The following is a 21,608-nucleotide window of genomic DNA, read 5'->3' on the forward strand; positions in this document are numbered from 1 at the left end:
TTTCTGGAAAAATACCCCATGGGTCTTTCTATTTCCTACACATCCTCCAGCAGGAGCATTGCACCTGTACCAACACCCACATCACTGGCATCGATAGCCACCTTGAAAGTTTTTGTGTAATCAGGGGTGTGGCTAATACTGGGACAGTGGTTAACACAGTTTTTAGGCTGTCAAGTGCTTTTTGACAGTCTGCTGTCCACTGAAACTTCTTGCCTTTTTTTAACAATTCGGTGAGTAGAGCAGCCACACTGCTAACGTTTGGCACAAACTTATGGTAATATCCATTAAATCCCAGGAACCGTAGTACTGCCTTTTTCGTTGACTGTGTGGGAAATTCCCCAATTACTTTTGTTTTCACGTGGGGCCATTTGTCCGTGTCCAATAACATGGCCCAGGAAGGTGACTTGGGCTTTGGCAAATTCACTTTTAACTAGGTTTACCATCAAGCCTGCCTTCTGAATTCAATCAAACAAGTCTGATAAATGCTGTAAATGTTCCTTCCATGAGTGACTAAAAATCACCAGGTTATCAATATGCACACACAGTTGGGTAGTCTGGCAATGATCTTATTATTCAGTCTCTGAAATGTAGCTGACGTGTTTTTCATACCAAATGGCATGACATTGAACTGATATAGCCCATTTAACGTTACGAAAGCCGAAACCACCTTTGCTGTCTCTGACAGAGGTACTTGCCAGTAGCCTCTGAGCAAGTCCAACTTAGAAAGGTAAGTTGCTTGTTCCACTTTTTCAACACAGTCCTCCAACTGTGGAATTGGATATGCATCAGTCTTTGTAACGGTGTTGACTTTGCGGTAGTCCATACATAACCGTTGGGTACCATCTGGCTTTGGCACTTTGTCTATGGGTGAGCTCCAGTCACTGTAACTCACTTCAACGATGCCATCTTGAAGCATGCACTCTATCTCCTTCTGAGCCTGTGCCAACTTTAGAGGGTTATGCCTGCAAGGATGTTCCTATATCTGAACAGTATCTCCTAAAACTACATCATGCACATTTAGGTTAGTACTTCCCAGTTAATTTTCGCATATCTCCCCATATGGTAGTAATAACTCTTTTAGGTCATTTTGATTTTCTTGTGGAAGGTATTCCAAAGATTTATCCTAATTTTTGACAACATCCTCATTGTCCAATTTGATTTGAGGAATGTCCAATTCAGAATCTCTGAACTTGGTTCTTCCTTCTGTGCTGTAATCATTAACACCTTCTTCTCTTGCTTTCCTTCCCTATCAAAGTACCTTTTGAGCATATTCACGTGACACACTTTGTGAGATTTCTTCCTGTCTGGAGTCCTTATCAAGTAGTTTCCCTCACTCAATTTGTTTTCAATTTGATATGATCCACTAAACCTTGCTTTTAAAGGTTTACCTGTTACTGGAAGTAACACCAATACCTTATCCCCAATTGCAAAAATTGTGAATTCGTGATTTTTTTATCTGCCTCCTCTTTCATTGTGGGTTGTGATACTTTTAAAGGCTGTCTATTCAACTCTCCAGCTCTATATAATCATTCTGTAAAATTTGATAGATAGTCCAAATGGGTGATGTCTGAATTCTGACTTATTAATTTCTCCTTAATCAATTTTGATGGTCTTCTTACTTCATGCCCAAAGATTAATTCAAATGGACTGAATTTGGTCGATTCATTTGGTGCATCTCTGATCGCAAAAAGTACAAATGGAATTGCCTTATCCCAATCATCTAGATAATTCTGGCCATAAGCCCTTAGCATGGTCTTTAGTGTTTGATGCCATCTCTCTAGTGTTCCCTGCAATTCAGGATGGTACGCAGTAGATTTGAATTGCTTTATTCCCAAGTTATCCATAACCTCCTTGAATAGCTTGGATGTAAAGTTTGATTCTTGATCTGACTGGATCTCTATTGGTAGTCCATATCTTGTAAAACATTTAAGTAATTCTTCTCCAACCCATTTAGCTGTAATGTTGCATAATGGGATTGCCTCTGGAAATCTAGTTGGCACATCCATTATTGTTAATAAATACTTTTTGTTTGAGGTAGGGGACCTACACAATCAGTCAAGACTCTTGTGAAAGGTTCCTCAAATTCTGGAATAGATATTAAAGGTGCAGGTTTTATTACTGCCTGTGGTTTTCCGATTAGCTGATATATATGACACATCAGGCAAAATTCAACGACATCCTTGTGTAGTCCAGGCCAATAAAAACATCTTTGTATTTTAGCCTGTGTTTTCCTCACCCCTAAATGACCTCCAATTGGTAGGTCATGCGCCACTCACAGCACCTCCTTTCTATACCCTACTGGTAAAACATTTTGATGAATCTCTGCCCATTCTCACCTGCTTGACTATGTGATGGTCTCCATTTCCTCATTAAGACATCATTTGTTAAGTAATAATAGAGGGATGCATTCACTTTCCTTCTCTGTAAATGCCTTTTTGATATAATTGTATTAAGTTCTCACTTTTCTGCTGTAAATCAACCAGCGTAGCAGAGCTAAAGATACTTGCATGTTTACCTATTTATTTGCTCCTGCTCTGTGCCACTTATCTGATCAAAAAAGGTCTTCGATAATGCTACGTCAGCTTCCTTTCCTTTCTGCCTTTTGATCTCTCCTGCTTTAACTTGTGCCACTGTGATCTTGTGACCACACAATCTGAGGAAATTCCTAAATAAACATTCTTAATTTCTTCAGTTGCCTGTGTCTCCACTGGCTTTTCAACTAGAGTAGGCAGCACGCCTACCGGTGAATCAGCTATATCATTTGCAAGAACAAATTGTATTCCTGGAGCTGAGAGTTTGTCCAGTATTCCTACCACAAATTCTCTACTCTTCTCTGGACTCCCTAGCCTCACTTTACATAATTGAGCACTTTTTGTCTCACCATGAATTCCTGTTACCAGTACCTTTTCTGGAAATAGTCCCTGAGAAGTACAGATCTCCTCATCATTCAGCATTACAGACTGAAAGCATCCTATATCCCTTGTGAATAAACTTTACCCTTGCATGTATTTTTAAGCAGATCTGGCACTTCCTCCTTAACAAACCTCTGATCATCTTGTACACTCTGAGGCAGTTGTCTAACTTCCCTTGTGCTTTTTTGTTACTAGACCAACAAAATGCCCTGGCTTTCTCCTAGCCCACCATCACTGTGCCTTTGTGTGGCCCACTTTATTACAATGGAAACACCAGACCTTTTCAACTTCTTTGTCCCCCTCAAGGGTTTATTTTTTACTCTGTGGTAAGTTATCCTTATGATCTTCACTGAAATCTACCTTTCCCTTTCCACATGAGGATTTCTCTTTGCACCAATTTCTAACCTTCATGGACTGAAATTGATTCTGGAAGCCAAACCGTGTTTTATGGAGTGTCTCGTAACCATCAGCCACTTCAGCTGCTAATCTTGCTGTTTTAACTCTCTGCTCTTTTATAAAATCATGAGGGGCATGGATTGGATAAATAGACAAAGTCTCTTCCCTGGGATGGAGAAGTCCAGAACGGCATAGGTTTAGGTTGAAAGGGGAAAGATGTAAAAGAGACCTAAGGGGCAACGTTTTTCACACAGAGGGTGGTACGTATATGAAATGAGCTGCCAGAGGAAGTGGTGGAGGCTCATACAACTGCAACATTTAAAGGGCATCTGGATGGGCATATGAATAGGAAGGGTATGAAAGGATATGGGTTGGGTGCTGGCAGGTGGGACTAGATTGGGTTGAGAATATCTGGTCGGCATGGACGGGTTGAACCGAAGGGTCTGTTTCCGTGCTGTACATCTCTATGACTCTATGAGTTTGCACTACTTCAGGCAGTAAATGTTTGAATTCCTCCAAAATAATTACCTCTCTAAGGGCATCATAGTTTTGCTCGATTTTTAAAGCTCTTATCCATCTATCGAAATTACTCTGTTTGATCCTTTCAAACTCAGTATAGATTTGACCAGGGTCCCTCCTTAGATTCCTGAAACATTGCCGAAAGGCTTTTGGTACAAGCTCATATGCACTTAAAATGGCTTTTTTCACCTCCTCATACTCTCCAGATACCTCCTCTGATAGGGATGTGAATACCTCTCAAGCCCTACCTACAAGTTTCATTTGGATCAACAAAACCCACATTGCCACTGGTCACTGCATTTGTTTAGCAACCTTTTCAAATGAGATGAAAAAGGCTTCTACATCATTCTCATCAAATGTAGGCAATGCTTAAACATTCTTAAATGGTTTCTCACTAGGCTTCTGACTACCAGGGGCTTGTTCATCCTCACTCTCTTCCTCACTAAGGTTACCTTCAGCCTTTATTGCCAGCCTTTTAAGCTGACTTTCCTTTTTAAGTGTCAGTTTTTGAAGTTCAAGAGCTATCTCTTTTTCTTTCTGTTCTGTTGCTCTCTCTTTTTCCCTCTCTTCTACTTGTAACTCAAACTGTTTCATTTCTGCTGCCCTTTCCTTATCTCATGCCTCTAACTCCATCTGCTTCATTTGCAATTGAATTCTTGCCATCTTTATAGATTCTGAGGGTTTCTCCAGCAAGTTTAAATTTTGAGCTACAGATGTAATTATCTCTCCTTTCCTCAGAGAAGCAGGCAATTCCAATTACAGCTTCTCTGCTAATTCCTGCAGCTTGGTTTTATTCACCTTTTGCAAAACTTCCAAAGTCACCACATCCACTTCCAGAAAACTTTTGATGACTTTAAGAGCCATTACTATCCCAAGCTTTGTCTATCTAACCAAACCAACACCCGAAATAAAGACACTAGCACCTACCACTTGCTGTTTAAAATCCCCCAAAGAGCCCCCAGTCTGTGATGGACTAGGCCACACCACTCAAAACATTCTTGAGCAGGCAGCCCAGACCATAACTTTGCAATTTGTTTCAGCAAGTGTACAGTGAAAATTACCTGGAGTGAAGTAGCTAGGTTGACTACCAGGTTTTAAAAATAGACAAAAATGTATTCACATGATTACAGAATGAAACACAAGGAACAGAATAAAGAACCCCTACAGAACTCAGTCTATCCAAACTAGACCTAATTATGCTGTCCCGAATATACACAACACCCCAATAAGCAAACTGTCTTGAAACACAGTTTAGAAATGGAACAGATGCTTACAGGTTGAGGTTAGAAGGGCAGAAAGAGTTTGGTTCCACACAGCTCACTGTTGAACTCCTATCCAGTTCTGGACCGAACTAAACTGCTCAGCTAGAGAGCTGACCACTTCCCTTTCATTATACAGGTCACTTCTAAAACATGACCACTTTGGCCTGAAGTCTCATTTGTTTACATATAATCAAAAAGGCCTCTCAATACCCTTTAATCTTTGTACCAAGTCAGACTAATCAGAACGAAGAGCAGTTTATTACCCCTCTGAAAAAAAACAAGGACCTTGAGAAAAGGAATAGCTTTTAGAAAAAAGAAACCAGCTTTGTGACAATCCACAAAGGCCTCTGGTGACAATGAAAATTTTTGAACAGACTGTAAACAATTTCTAGGGTCTGCTAGATCAAGTGTACCATTATTCATCCAATAAGTGACTCCTCTGCTCAGAGTTGGTCAGTAAACTGTACTAGCATTAGTTTATCTGTGATAGTAATGGCAGAAAATGAGACTTTTGATGTGACTAAATTATTACCACTTTAGTTTGGTTCTGACCACCCCTTTGAGGCAGCAAGTTCACTGGAAGCGAGATTGGAAAATCACTACTTGGCCAGAAAATGATCACAGACTCAGTGATATATTTCTCTGCCCAATCTTACTGCCTTTGCCTGAGTTGGTCTTATTTCAATCAAAAGTAAAATGGCAGCCAAAGCTGTGCACATACCTATAGCATGGTCCATTAAGAATATACATGGATGTAAGCAGTGTAGATTGTGCAGAGTGCAATACTAATTCAAGGTCAGTGCCACTATTTTCAACTATGCTACTCCAGTTAATGCCTTTTGTTAAACTCACACAACCAAAGATAGTTTCAGCAGCAAGAAGGACTTGCCCATGGTACCCAGCCCATGGTACCCAGCCCAAAAGGGATCATCAACTGCTCTCTGGTAAGGTGTTCATTAAATTCTGTCCAGAATTGCTTAAAGTTGGTGATTTGACAGGAAATGGTGCTGCACATGGACTGATTATGACTTTAAATCTTCCAGTCATGCAACATGCTCTGAGTCATAGGTGTTACAATTATCCCCATCCCCACCTCACCCTGGCCTTAGGTTCAATAGAGTGTTTGAGCAGAGACCGCTCAGAGGAGGGAGAAGGTGGAGAATGTATCTTTACCCAGCTAGTGTCTTCCAAAAGCACTTTTCTCACCTCAGCGTAAACAGGGAGCAGTGTGTGCATCAGTTCAGTTTAAAGGAAGGGATGCTCCTGGAAATCTGCCTCCTCTGGCATGCAGATCTGCAGCCACAGAGATGGGCAAGAACAGCATTACCTGCGGCTGCAAAGGTTACTATAGCCATGATGCTCTTGCATTGGGCTTTTCCACGCCAGAACAGCCCAAAGCTCTAATGTCTGTAAAGTTGTCATCCCTTGCTGCATAAGGGATGTTCTTTATGCCATATGAGGTCTGTGTTGAATTGCCTCAGCTGAAGGAAGTGGGATGTACACCTGGCTTCCTCAGGGTGCAGGGTTCTGGAAATGTGCTTTGCAGGCACCTCACTTAAATGCTGAGATGTTTCTACAGCTGAAGAAGGGTCCAACTCCCCTGAATGAAACATTGGTGTGCACTCCAGTCAGCACATCATGCTACTGAATGCTCACTATCCTGTGCAGCAAACGTGATGCTTTTTAGTCTGCATCAATATGCTATTCCCTCAGCATTGGACAGAGGCTGCTAGATGATAAGTGCTATTTGCATAACAGATAGTTCATTACTCCACAACCCAAAGATAATGGCCAGTACATATACAATGAGGAGAAAGTAAGGACTGCAGATGCTGGAGATCAGAGCTGAAAATGTGTTGCTGGAAAAGCGCAGCAGGTCAGGAGGCATCCAAGGAGCAGGAGAATCGACGTTTCAGGCATGAGCCCTGAAGAAGGGATTCCTGAAGATTCTCCTGCTTCTTGGATGCTGCCTGACCTGCTGCGCTTTTCCAGCAACACATTTTCAGTACATATACAATAACAGGCACAATACAACAGACTATTGTGAAGCTCGGGGAACCGTTCTACTGCTTGGAGGCTTCTCAGACTATGATATCCAGTTCTGCCTTACTGTTATGAGAAAACACTTTTTGCCACAAAGGTTACATGGTGTAGCTCAGAAACAGAAGAAGGAAGAGAAGGATGAGGGAGGAAGAGCGAAAAGAAGAAATAGAAAGGAAAGATGAGTTGGTATTAGTAGGGGCATTTTCTGGCTGGCAACATGTAATGAGTGATGCAAGACAGGGATCAGTACTGGGGTTATTTCTTGTTACAATTGACTTGGATGAAGTGATGAAAGGTTTAGACGCTAAATTTGCTGAAGACATAGGAATAGGTGGGGAAGTGAGTTATGAAGAAGGCATGAAGAGACTACAAAGGGATACAGTTGGTTAAGCCAGGGGACAAAGATCTTGCAAATAGTGTATAATTAATCACTCATGCATATTCCAGTAATGCCTGACTGGCCTAATGCTCTTAGGAAGCTCATGGGAGGAGTTATGAACAAGGAATTTGAATTTAAAACATACATCAGAGGGCCATATCACCAGCAAGAGTAGGGAGATAGTCAGATGGATTTGGGTGCAGGGGAGGATATGTACAACACTATTGGAATGTGTTGAATGGAGAATCAATAAGGAGAATGCGACAAAATTTGATTCACAAAGGCATAAGGGTTTCAGATTTTCGTAGCGGAAGGCTGAAGTAAAGATGAAGACAGGTAATGTTGTAGAGGTGATCTTGATAATTACTAGGATGTGAAGTTCAAAGCTAAATTCAAAGTTGAAGGGGGTGCAGAAATTATGAGCAGTTTGGGATAGACTGAGACCATGGGTGAGGTAGGAAGTTCTGCCGAGAGAACTTTAGTCTTCTTGATGTGTTTGTGCAACTGATGAAGAAAGAACTGATATTATTTTCCACTTTTGATTTAGAAATATAATGCATTTGACTTTTCAGGAGTATTTCTTATTTTTGAATTCAAGTTAGTTATCTTTGAAAAAATGCCAAAGCATGAAAGTATGCAAAGAGTTGTTTTTCCTTTCTTCCTTCTGTTTGGTTGGTTTCTGATTTTTTTTTTGTTGAGACATACTAAAGGGAAGGGTAGAAGGGTATGGATCTCACTGTGGCAGGCCACAGCTTGTGTGCTCAAAACCAATGGATTTTTAACTAATCAGCTATGGATTTTTAACTAATTCTTTGAATGGCAATTAGATCAGTGCTCACTGTTAGGTCTTCATTAGCTCCTGAAAGTCACTACTCTGATGTGGTCATTAGCGCAAATTGAACAAAATAAAAACATAAAACGTTTACTGTTAATTATTCAAAACATTTTTAAAATGAAACATTAAGAACATTCTGCTGACTGGTTTGAGACTTCATAAAATGGAGTAATTTATAAAGGAGTATTGACTGTGTTTGAGTAGGTAAGAATGGAATTGATCAAGGGTATCCCATAAAGCCAGGCAGTTGAAGAAATAACAATGACAAGGAATCATTTTGCCTTATATATTTTAGAAGTTGCCTCGCATTTTTTAACACACCTCTTAGTTCCAACATTGGACGATGCTTCCATGATTCTGGCATCATTTCCCGTTTTGTTCTTAACACAAATAAGCTATTAATAAATTTCCGCACACTTGATATTTTGAATGTTACTTCCGGGTGAACAATGTTGAAGTATTCATCAAGTCGGATGTCCATTGTTTGAAGTCCTGGGACCAGTTTCTGTATATTTATCCCTGCTTGTTTTACCCTAAGCTTAAAAGTCGAACACAAGTGTTTAGCATAAAACATAAATAAACTGAATCATTAACTTGCAATGCATAATATTGAAAGATAAGACATTTACCTTTGTTCAGTTATATGGAGTTGATAATTGTTACTTTTTCAAAAGCCATTTATCAGTTTTCAAATTATATACAGTATTAATTTCTGATGGACCCTGCATGTTTAATGTTAAAACATAGTGGCTTCTAATTCGTTTTAGTGTCAACCCAAAACTTGGATTGGAATTTGGACTCTATACACTATTATGAAATGAGACTGGTTTGCCTAGAATGTTTCTTAAGGTTTAACTTCTCCTTCAATAAAAAATTCTTATCACAATTTAAGGATTTAATTGTCTGAAATCATACAGAAATACAATGGCAACAATTGAACTAATTAATCTAATAACAAGACAATTACTTTTTGTGGTATTACATCCACTATTTCAATATATGCTAATAAAACTTTGTAATTCAAAATCATCAAAAGTATCAAATTTGGAAAGCACACAACACCATTTGTGCATAATAATAGAACACTGATGAAGCAGGTGAATTAAACCTCTCTTCATAGGGTAAGAATGTTTGAAATTTTGATTTCATTTTCCCAGGAGAAGCTGGATTATAGGAATTCAGGAAAGAAGTAGATCACTGCAACCAAATTATATCTACCCACCCTTTGTCTCATGTCCTATAAAAATTGATTATTCTGAATACCTGCAATTGATCTAGCATATGGGTCAGCTGAAAAGCCGGTTATTTTTAAAAGAAATTAGCCTAAAATATAAATTGCTTGGAGCCACAAAAGACTAACATTAGCATAGCATTGACTTTTTACTTGGAATGAAACATCAATAAGAAATTCACTTACAACAAGGAGAAAAATGTCTTGTCTCCATGTTTTTATAATCATTTTTGTTATGTATGAAATATGCTGGTCTTAGATTTGTTGGTAAATTCATCTTTAAAACAGAATTTATGCTTAAAATATTCAGAAGAAAGACAAAATTCCAGCACACTGATTCTGATATATAAAAACAGCTTAAATAACATTCAGAATAATTTATTATTTTCAGTTACATTAGAAACATTAAGGCCACAACTGTGAAACCTGATCCTGGAAATCTAGGGCTGATAAGTTTATGTTTATTAAGAAAATCATTTGAAACCATGAAATTGGTTGTGATTTGATTCCATAGGAAAACTGTGTTACTTTCTAGTCGACATTTCCTCAACTTAATATTTCTATTCTCTTTTCATGAAAATAGGAACTAGCCAATAAAGATTGGGAGCCATAAATAAGTTGCTAAGGACCTCAAGGTTGCCAACTTGTTAACATTAATTGCCAATTGAAAAACACAATTTCAAACTTTTATCAACTGTTAGAAGTATTTCCTATTTTCAATTCTTCAAGGTCTGGTCTAACTTTCAGACTCTGGCCTCTCGTCCTAGGCTGTTTCGGCAGCCAAAACAGTTTCGCTTGATTGACCTTATATCTTAATACCTTGAAAACATTAATCAAATAATCATTGGCCCTTCTAAGTTCCAGGAAATAAAACCACCATTTGTGTAGTGTTGCCTTCAAATGTAATCTTTAGAGTTCAGGTATTATTATGAGAAACTTAGTAAGCACTATCTCCCAGGCCAATAATTTCTTCTTCAGGTGTGGTAGGCACTACTGTCTTTGGGTGTGGTCTAACCAGTCATTCCTGATGAAGGGCTTATGCCTGTATCTTATGGTCGTTACGTGATCAGGAAAGAGCCTGTTCCTATTTTCATTGGCATTCTGCTGGGGTGAGGACCTTGACTGTGTGGTCAGATTACCACCAAAACTTGCTGATCTCCGTCAGGGCTCAGGCTTTTGAATGGACCTCTCAACTATTCTCCTGCTCCTTGGATGTTGCCTGACCTGCTGTGCTTTTCTAGTGCCACACTCTCGAAAATTATCTCCAGCATCAGCAGTCCTCATTTTCTCCCTGTGGTCTAACCAGGGCCTTGTATAGCTGAAATTTTCATCTTTTCCATTCTATTTTCATCCTATAGATTTAAAGACCAGTATTCTATTAACTTCTTTGATTATCTTCTGTACTTATACAGAATTCATTTACTTGGACCGCTGAGTCTGTTTGGACCTTCTTTTGTAGTTTTTACACTATATATGAGGTACCTTGTTCTCTCGTGAATATAACTAAGTTTGCCTTGACTGAAATCTACTTGGCACAGTTTTATTCAATAATTTAATCTATTAATATCTCTTTGTAATTTTATGCTGCCACCTACAACAATGCTCCCTATCAGTAAGTTTGCTTTGGCGTTTTTCTAGAACATAATTGAAGTTGTTAAGAAATACAGTGAATAAGTGAGACCTCAATTGTAGGATACCTCTTGCTAATCCCTGTCTCCTGCCATTTCATCCATTTCCAAACCTCACCTTAAATTGCATGGTTTCAATATTAGCTAAAATTCTCTTTGGAGGGATTTTATTGGGTGTGTTCTGGAAATCCATTTAAATAGCATTCACAGCAAAATGTATCACTTTTATTTGAAAAGGGAAGGAGGCAAAAAAATTCAAGTAACTGTAGGCCAGATAACCTCTGTTACTGGGAAAATGTTAGGGTCTGTTATAAGGAAGTAATAGCAGAGCATTTAGAAATATTGAATATGATTAAGCAGGTCAGCATGGTGCTGGGGTGGGTCAGTCTCTTGCTGGAGGACCAGCAGTGGGGGCCACACCACCAGATCCTGCCAGCATTGTCGAAGGCCACCACTTGAGTCACTGCCATCTCCAGGCTGTGATGGAATGGTTAGCAGTGCCATAAAAACCTCAATGACTTCTCCACTCTGCCAGGGTACTCCTTTCTCTGTCATCTCACACTGTCTCTATATCTGCCACGGTATCTACATCCAACCAAGACACTTGCTGTGCCATTCACACTATTGTCTGCAATATCTTCCATCACTTGTTCTCCCCTCTAGCCTCCCAAAACACTAATTTCACATGCCCTCTGATTTGCCTCCTTGGTTCCAAGGAACACCTCCACACAATTCTCCTAAATGCACGTGTACCAATAGCCATGCCTCCTACTGCAATCTCACTTATTCACCCCGTTTTACTCATTACAAGAGACAACAGCCCATAACAGGATGAAGACTGTCTGGATAGGTGGAGGCGTGAATGATATCAGGCTCCTCACCCCCTATGAGGAGAGAATTATGGCTTTTGCAGGAGAAGATGGAGACCACTCCTGCAGGGATGCAGAAACCTCCATGTCCCGCCAAACAAGTAAGTACCATTCTGTATGCCACTGCCACTCTCCTATTAAACCCGCTGTCACCGTCAATTATTGGATGCCATTTCTAACTACTGGCCCTGATACCTTCTCTCTCTTACTTTACAGGTTTTGAAAGTCTGCCCTCAACCTCTGAAGAGAAATGCTGGCTCCACCGAAGTTCCATCCTCAACCTCTGATCACTAGAATACACAGGCCACAAAGGAAGCATTGGCAAGGCTGCTCCCTGCCCAGATACTGATGCCTCAGTGGGAACCGGCAGGATAGAGCTTGATGGGACACAATCTGGGTGGCAGAAACACCCCAGGCTGCTGCCACAGAGTGCACTGTCAGAGACCAGGCATATGCTCAGCATAAGCAGGAGAGCACCCTGTTGGGGTCAACAATCAGGGTCTTTGTTCACATGCACAGGGAGAAGCAACAGCAGCAGACAAGACAGACATATGGGACACAATGGCCCTCCTTGCCCAAATGCTGCAGTGATTTTTTTTTAATCTCAAAAATATACTTTAATAATAAAAATATTTTGATGATCTGTACAATTGGTCATGCCATACATACGTAAACATTTCATTTCTTTGCATACAGAGATTGAGTAATCATTCATATATACAGGTCTGTACGTTTATATTAAAATATATTCATCCATATATTTAGCTGGGGCGTCAGCGGAGCCCACTTACTGCATGGGCCCCCTGTTCTTCTTTGGCAGGCAGACATTACACGGTGATCTTTCCCCACTGCGCCTTGGCGGCAGCTGCCCCAAGCTTCAGCGTGTCCCTCAACACATAGTCCTGGACCTTGGAATGTGCCAGTCTGCAACACTCAGTCGGGATCAGCTCCTTCAGCTGGAAGATCAACAGGTTTCGGACAGACCAAAGAGCATCTTTCACCGAATTGATGATCCTCCAGGCACAGTTGATGTTCGTCTCGGTGTGCGTCCCGGGGAACAGGCCGTAGAGCACGGAGTCCCGCGTCACGGTGCTGCTTGGGACGGACCTCGACAAACACCACTGCTTTCCTCTCCAAACTTCCTTTGCGTAGGCACATTCCAGAAGGAGGTGTGTGACAGTCTTGTCCCCTCCACAGCTGCTTCAAGGGCAGCGTGCTACAGAGAGTCCAGGTCTGCATAATGGATCCCACAGGCAGCGCCCTTCTCACCACCAGCCAAGGCCATGTCTTGGTGCTTGTCGGAGAGTTCTGGCGATGAGGCATTCTGCCAAATGGCTTTGACAGTCTGTCCAGGGAACCGCTTGACAGGATCCGCCCTCTCCTTTTCCCGAAGGGTCTCAAGGACACTCTGTGCTGACCACTTCCTGATGGACTTGTGGTCAAAGGTGTTTTTCTTCATAAACTTCTCCACGAAGGACAGGTGATACGGAACAGTCCAACTACTTGGAGCGTTCCGCGGCAGTGAGGCCAGGCCCATCTTGCGCAACACCGGGGACAAGTAGAACCTCAGTACATAGTGACACTTTGTGTTTGCATACTGGGGATCCACGCACAGCTTGATGCAGCCAAACACAAGGTGGCCATCAGGGTGAGGGTGGCATTTGGTGTGTTTTTTCCCCTGTTGGCCAGAGCTTTATACATCAAGTCCCTTCGGACCCTGGCCATCTTTGATCTCCATGCAAAATGGAAGATGACCCAGGTGACTGCGACGGCACAAGTTCTGGGAATAGGCCAGACCTGTGCCACATATAACAACACTGACAGTGCCTCACACCTGATGACCAGATTTTTACCCGCGATGGAGAGCGACCGTAGCTTCCATCTGCCCAGTTTCTGCCTCACTTTCTTGATATGCTCCCCCCAAGGCTTGACATACGCCCCAGCCCCTCCGAACCAAATACCCAGCACCTTCAGGTGGTCATTCCTGACAGTGAAGAGGATGAAGGATTGGTCGGCCCAGTTCCCGAAGAGCATGGCCTCGCTCTTGCCTTGGTTTACCTTGGCCCCCAAGGCCCGTTCGACCTGATCACATATGCACATGGGTCTGCACAGGGACAGCAGATCCGAGCAGAAAACGGCAACATCATCCATGTATAGGGAGGCCTTCACCTGCAGGCTTGCATCCTTCCTGATGGACTCGGCAAAGGCATCTATGCAGCACACAAACAAGGCAGGAGAGAGAGGGCAGCCCTGCCTGACTCCAGATCTGACTGGGAAGCTATCTGATTCCCACCCATTGATTGAGACTGCACTGACAATTTTGGTGTAGGGCAGTCTAATCCAATTACAGATTCCCTCCCCAAAGCCCATTTTGGAGAGAATATCTCTCATAAACGTGTGTGGTATCCTGTCAAAGGCTTTCTTTTGGTCCAGGCTGATGAGACAGGTGTCCAACCCTCTGTCCTGCACATAGGCGATCGTATCCCTGAGGGCTGCAAGACTCTCAGCGATCTTCCTGCCCGGTATAGCACAGGTTTGGTCAGGGTGGACCACTGATCCCAGAGCTGGCCTGACCCGTTGGCAATGACCTTTGCCAAGATTTTGTAATCTGCATTTAATGGTGAGATTGGTCTCCAATTTCTGATTTCCTCCCTCTCCCCCTTCCGCTTGTAGATGAGGGTGATGATGCCTTTCCTCATGGATTCACTCACGGTACCTGCCCGAAGCATACTGACATACCTCCAGCAGGTCCTGGCCAATCAAGTCCCACAGAGCAGAATAGAGCTTGACCGGTAAGCCGCCGCTTCCGGGAATTTTATTCTTTTCGAAGGACTGGAGGGCCTTGGTCAGCTCATCCAGAGATAGCGGCTGGTCCAGCCTCTCCCGTGTTCTGTTGTCTAAGACCTCCATGATAGAGGACAGGAATGACTGGGAGGCCGTGCTGTCGGTTGGCTTCGAGTCATACAGACTGGCATAGAAGTATTTGCTGATCCTCATGATGTTAGCCTGAGATGATGTTACCGAGCCATCTTCTTCCTTCAGGTTGCTGAGCACGGAGCTCTCTTTGTGCACCTTCTGGAAGAAGAAACGTGAGCACGTCTCGTCCTGCTCCACCGAGCGGACCCTGGATAATCTTGGAGGCCTCCGAAGCAAAGAGCGAGACTTGCTGGCTGTTCACCTCCTGGAGGTCCTCCATGACGTCGACCCCCATCGTCTGCAGCAGGAGCAGGTTCTGCATACTTTCCTGGAGTTGGGACAGTTTTCCCCGCTTCTCTCTCGCCTCATGAACACCTTTGAGGATGAAGAACCTCTTGATGTTCCCTTTTACTGTTTCCCACCAGTCCTCTGGAGACTCAAACAGGGGCTTCACGGTTCTCCAACCTGCGCAATCCCTCTTGAGCTCCTCAATGTTTCCCGGGGTCAACAGCTTGGTGTTCAATTTCCACGTTCCCTTACTAGCCCGCTGCTCGTCCTGTAGGTGACAGTCGGCCAGCAGGAGGCAATGGTCAGAGAAGAACATCGGCTTGATGTCGGTGGATCTGACCGAGAGCGTTCGGGACACAAACAGGTAATCTATCCTTAAGCAGATAGACCCGTCTGCCCATGACCAGGTGTATCTACGCTGCGCTCAGTCTGCAGGGGTGCTGAAGACATCGTGCAGCTTGGCATCTTTGACGGTGTCCATCAGGGCTCTGGAAGTGGCGTCCAGTTTACTGTCCCCCCCCACCGGATCGTCCATCTGCATCAATGATACAGTTGAAGTCTCCGGCCAGAATGACCCGCCTGGACGTAGACAGCAACAGTGGAAGCTGCTGCAGGACGGCCAACCATTCACTCTTACCCACTGGGGCATACACATTAATCAGTCTCAGGGGAGCGTTTCTGTACATGATGTCAGTGACGAGGAGGCGCCCGCCCACCACCTCCTTAACCTCGGAGATGGTGAAGTTGCCTCCTCGCAACAGGATACCCAGGCCGGAGGCACGGCTATCGTTGCCCCCCGACCAAACTGATGGCCCATGGGCCCACAAGCTCAACCATCACCTGTAGCTGCTGAGGTGCGGTATCCCACACTCCTGCAGAAACAGGACATCGGCTTTAACATTGGCCAGGAAGGCCAGTGTAGAGACACATCGGGTAGCAGATTTAATGCTACACACATTTAAACTGGCAATTTGTATCCTCATTTCAACAGTTTATGAGACTACCAGTGTCCATTTGCTGTTGGCCCTGCCTCTTTGGGGTAGCTATCTGCATTCCTGTGGTGAACGTGAACTGCTGGACACTCGCAGGGCTGAGGTAGCTGTCCGGCTCCACGCTGCAGGGGATTTCCCTGCTCTGGTGTCTTTGGGTCGGGACCAGGGTTCACACAGTCCCGTTCTCTGTCTGACAGCGGGGCTATCAGAGGGTCGCTGCTCCCAGTTACCTGGAGCTGTGGGGAGGTGGGTACCCCCTGGTCCTCACTGGGTGGGAGGTGGTCTTTACCAGATCCCTCAGAGGGATCGTCTTTTCCTGCTTGGGCGGTGCTGCCCTCCTTTCTCCCCGCGGCACTCTGTCTCTTCCTCTGGTGACAACCCTCCTTACGCCCGTCCTCACCATCTGAAGAGCTGGCTGTATCCTCCTCATGCAGGTGTCATTTCCCCTTTGCTAGGTGGCTTTGGGGGCCTGGCCAAGTTTCCTCTTCCTGGTTTTTACAAGAATCCAGTCCTCTGCTTCCTTGGTTTGCTCCTCCTCCACTTCCTCCGTCTGTCCTGTGGGAGCTTGGATTGGCTGCTGCACCTCCCCGCTGGTTGCCGTCTGCTCCACTCCATCCCTCTGGGTGCCCCCAGACACCATTCTCCTGCTGGTTTGCGGTACCTTGCTGGCCTTTTGTGGTCCACGGTTCGCATTGCCACCTCCGGCCATCTGTGCATAGGTGCCGGCCCCTCATCTTGGGCAGGCTTTGTACATGTGGCCCGCCTCTCTGCACAGATTACAATTCTTGGCCTCTTTGCATTCCTTGGTTGGGTGCCCCTCCTTCTTGCAGTTCCAACAGATAGTGACCATACAGTCCGCTGCCATGTGACCTGACCTCTCGCAGGTTTGGCACACTTTCGACTGCCCTGTGTACATCAAGTATCCTCTGCTCCCTCTGATTGCAAAGCTGGAGGGTGGGTGGAGGATGTTCCCACTGGATCGACCCTCAGGGTTACCCTGACCTGTCGCTTGCTGGTCCAGATCCCGCAAGGGTCGACCACATCGGGCTTTCTCCCTCAACCTGGACGTACCTTCTCAGGAAGGTCAGGATGTCAGCTGCTGGGACTTGGGGGTTGTACATATGAATCGTAACCACCCGCCCGACTCCTCTGTGCAGGAAGCACACACAACGGGACCACTGAAATGGAGAACAGAGGCTCCCCTTCCTTTTCCTTGAAGACCTTCAGGAGCTGCTCGCACTGCTTCACACTCCTGAAGGTCACATCGAAATAGCCTGCCCCAGGGAAATCCTGCAGGCAGTGCATGTCTGCTGCTTCAAACCCGCAGCACTCCAGCAGAACCTTCTTGACAAACACCGTCCGATCGACAGATGTACGATCCTCCACTTTCTTCAGAGTCACTCGGACAGTGTTGCGAATGCCCTGGCCTGGGCTGCAGGCAGCTGCTGATGCCATAGCTCTGAGGTTGGCTGGTACCTGAATTGGCGTTAGGCCGAAGCCAGCATAAAGATCCACCAAGAGCAAGTCAGCACAACCAAACGATCCTCCAATGTCCAATCACGATCTAGCGATGATCTTCACTAGCTCTGATGACTCGAAGCTCCACTCTTGATCCTGGTATCTCCCCTGCCAAAAGCTGCAGTGAATCATGCAACTGTCTGGCTGCCTCCATGGACATGTTAGTGTTTAGCTGCCAGGTCCAGCACCCTCAGGATTTGCTACAGACACCAGCTCTTTGACTTTGCTTGATTAGATTTTGATTTTTGAAATGTTTTGCTATTACTTCCTTTATAATGGATTCTAATACTTTTCCAACAATAGATATTAGGCTAATTAACCTAAAGTTACCTGTTTTTTTGCCTCCCTCCTTTCTTGAATAAGGGTGCCACATTAGCAGTTTTCCAATCATCTGGTACTTCTCCAGAAAATGATATTTGAAAAACTACAACTCGTACATCCACTGTCTCTGTAGCTACCTCTTTTAGGATCCTAAGATGCAAGCCATCAGGGCTAGAGGACTTATTTGCCTTTAGCCCCATTAGTTTGCCTAATAATAAATCTATAGTGATGGTGATGAGACTTAATTCCTCCCCTGCATTATTTAGTATTAATGGGATGTCCACTGTAAAGACTGGAGTAAAGTATCTGGTTAACAGCTCTGCCATTTCCTTATAACCAAAAACTCTCATTTCTAAGGTGCCAACGTTCACTTTGACCTCTTTCTTTTTATATATTTAAATATATTAAACATATAACTTATTCTTATTGCCAGTTTTTATATTCCTCATTAGTTTGCTCTTGTAGCTTATTTCCTCTGTCTTTATTATCTTTTGATCTCATTTGCTGTCCAGTGGTTTGCACATGAGTAATGTTTTGAATTCTGCTGTTGCAGTCAAATAGGTGTCAGCATTTGCTAACAAGACTTGGATATGAATAATAGATACTTAGGCAAGTTTTAGGATGGTACTGAACACATATGGGATCTATCACAGCAAGAAGCCATGGCTTTCGGACAGAAAAGTAAGATCTGAGTGAAAAATACATTTCAGTCACCATTTACACAGAGCTTGGTACACTTTTCAAAGAGCAAAGAGACAAAAGACTCACCTCTTCATTGAAGACAACGTGAAAAGGAAAAGAATTGCAAAATGTTTTTACATCAACCCACAATCTCTCAGGATAGACTGGTTCAAAGCCTCTTAATAATTTGCCTATGAAAACACCCAAAATATAACATGAATTCCACAACTTTACATTCATGCCTCATGTAAGATTCAATGAGCAGACACTTGAATTTAAAATTATAGGGTTACAAAATTACCTAAGCCATTTAGGCACTTCACAAAATTATCAGCCAGAGAGCTGTGTGCTTCTTTTAGAGAGGGATTTGACTTCCATCTAAATAGGAGTTGTCACTCTGTCTCATACTTTATAAAAAAGCTTTCTGACACATAGAAAACAGTGAGTGACACAAGGCAAGGTTTGAGTCATCTTGTGATTTTATATCAGCTGAACTAATTTTCGAAATGTCACAGTGGTTACCTTTTCCCAATTTGACAATCCCACGGACTGTTTCCCAGTGGTTTTTCCTGACAGGGGATCCAGACACTTTGCTTTTCATCTTGGCCATTGCTCTTTCCAAGTCCTGAAACACAGGATTTTATGGAATGTCTAATTAAAATGCTCACTTATGCATTCTTATAATGTTAGATGGTATCACATTGAGACCAACAAGTTTTACATTTGTATAATACTGACAATGTAAAAATAAATATAAATGTAACTTTCTTATTCATTCCTGAGATGTGAACATCCCTGGCTTGGACAGCATTTATTGCCCATCCGTAGATGCACCTGAGAAGATGATAGTGAGCAGCCTTGAACTGCTGGAGTCATATACTGTAGGTAGACTCACAAAGCCACTATGGACGAAGTTCTAAGATTTTGACCCAGCAACACTTAAGGGGTGGCAATATATATCCAAGTCAGGATGGTTACTGGTTTTGAGGGATAATTGGAGCTGGTAGTATTCCCACACATCTGTTTCCCTTGATCTTTAGACAATAGTGATTGTGAGATTTTTAAAATTCACTCATGGGATGTGGCCTTATTGGTTGGCCAGGATTTATTGCCCATCCCTAGCTGCCTTTAAGAAGATGGTGATGAGCTACCTTTTTGAACTGTTGCAGTCCACATGCTGTAGGTAGATCAAGAATGCCCATACAGAGGGAATTCTATGATTCTTTACCCAGAAACAGTGAAAGAATGGTGATATATTTCCAAGTAAGGATGGTGAGTGGCTTGAAAGGAAACTTGCTGATGGAGTTAATCCCATGTATCTGCTGCCTTGTCCTTTTTGATTGACATAGTCATGGGTTTGGAGGCTGCTGTCTGAGGATCTTTGGTGAATTTCTGCAGTGCATCTTGTAGATAGTATGGAATGCTGCTACTGAGTGTCAGTGGTGGATGGAGTGGATGTTTGTGGATGTGGTCTCAATCAAGCAACTGCTTTGTTCTGGATGATGTCAAACTTGCTGAATGTTTTTGGAGATGCTTCCATTCAGGAAAGTGGGGAGTATTCCAAAACGCTCCTGACTTGTTTGTTGTGAATGGTGGACAGAAGTTTGGGAGTGAGGAGGTGAATTACACCATGGTATTCCTAGCCTCTGACCTGCTCTTGTAGCCGTTGTATTTATACAGCAAGTCCAGATGTATTTCTTTCACTGGTAACCCTGGAATGGTGATAAAGGAGGAACTCAGTATTGGTAACACCATCCAATGTCAAGGGGCAGTGCTTAGATTGTCTCTTATTGGAGATGGTCATTGTCTGGCATTTGTGTGGTGTGAATATTACCTGCCACTTGTCATCACAAGCCTGGATTTTGTCCGGATCTTGTTGCACTTGAACATGAATTGCTTCCCATCACACTCCTGATATGTAGATGGTGAACAGACAATCGGGAGTCAGGTGAGTTACTTATTCCAGAGTTCATAGACCCTGACCCGCTCTTCCAGCCACAGTATTAATATGGCTAATCCGGTTCAGTTTCTGATTAATTGGAACTGGCGTGTTATTGATAGTGGAGGATGCTGCAATGTCAATTCCATACAATGTCAAGGGATAATGAATTCACAGAAGCATAAGCAAAAATGGATGGTGAGTAAATGGAGGCTATACTTGCAGCAGGGGGCAAGTCCTTGCTTAAACAGATATATTTTAAAAAGGAAAAGTAATTAGAGAGGCAGAAACTTTGGGAAGCAAATAATAGAGCTTTGAGCCTACAGAGCTGAATGTGTAACTGTTATTAGTCATGTTAAGATGGGGGGTGGGGTGGGGGGGGATGCTCGGAAGGTGGGGATGTTAGTGGCACATATACAAATGACAGCTGAGTGACAGCACCAATGAGTTCAGAAATGGCATTGTAGGGCTGGATGGGATTTCAGAGGTGGGAAGTCGTAATGATGAAAATGATGACAACTTAGGATTAAACCTCGGCACAACATCGTGGGCCAAAGGGCCTGTTCTATGCTGTACTTTTCTATGTTCTAATTATAAATGGAACCATTGAGGAATTGGGAATCCATATAGGTTAGTAGGAAAAAGGAATTACTGACAAAATTGGGTGGGAGAATTGGGATACAGGGAGCATAATTCTGAATCAACTGAGCATGAAGTATGAGAAATAGTTGAACCTTAGGGTTATAAAGATATAGACTAAGGTGTCAGCAAGAGAAATAGAGGTAAAGCAAATCACACTCCTAAAATGCAATTAGGTCTTCTTTGTATCTGAGGACTTCTCGGGGTTGAAAATTCACTAAAGACCAAATGGCTTTGTGA

The 21,608-nt window shown here is 43.2% G+C and overlaps 1 protein-coding gene and 1 pseudogene across 3 annotated transcripts in view; both read right to left on the reverse strand.

Annotated features, from left to right (window-relative positions):
- LOC122555874 (guanylate cyclase soluble subunit beta-2-like) overlaps positions 1-21,608 on the reverse strand; it is a 75,064-nt gene that overhangs the window by 15,323 nt on the left and 38,133 nt on the right. For all 3 annotated transcript variants that reach the window (XM_043702098.2, XM_043702097.2, XM_087993672.1), the window contains exons 7-9: positions 19,313-19,415; positions 18,878-18,981; positions 8,668-8,884 (exon numbers count right to left, since the gene is read on the reverse strand). In XM_043702098.2, the coding sequence (XP_043558033.1) occupies positions 8,668-8,884; positions 18,878-18,981; positions 19,313-19,415 (424 nt within the window). The remainder of the gene's footprint in view (positions 1-8,667; positions 8,885-18,877; positions 18,982-19,312; positions 19,416-21,608) is intronic.
- On the reverse strand, positions 12,834-14,218 carry LOC148148323 (uncharacterized; annotated as a pseudogene).

The sequence above is a fragment of the Chiloscyllium plagiosum genome, unplaced genomic scaffold (genome assembly GCF_037043375.1).
Source record: "Chiloscyllium plagiosum isolate Xiang-an unplaced genomic scaffold, Cpla_swu_hap1 HiC_scaffold_13, whole genome shotgun sequence".
Lineage (NCBI taxonomy): Eukaryota > Metazoa > Chordata > Chondrichthyes > Orectolobiformes > Hemiscylliidae > Chiloscyllium > Chiloscyllium plagiosum.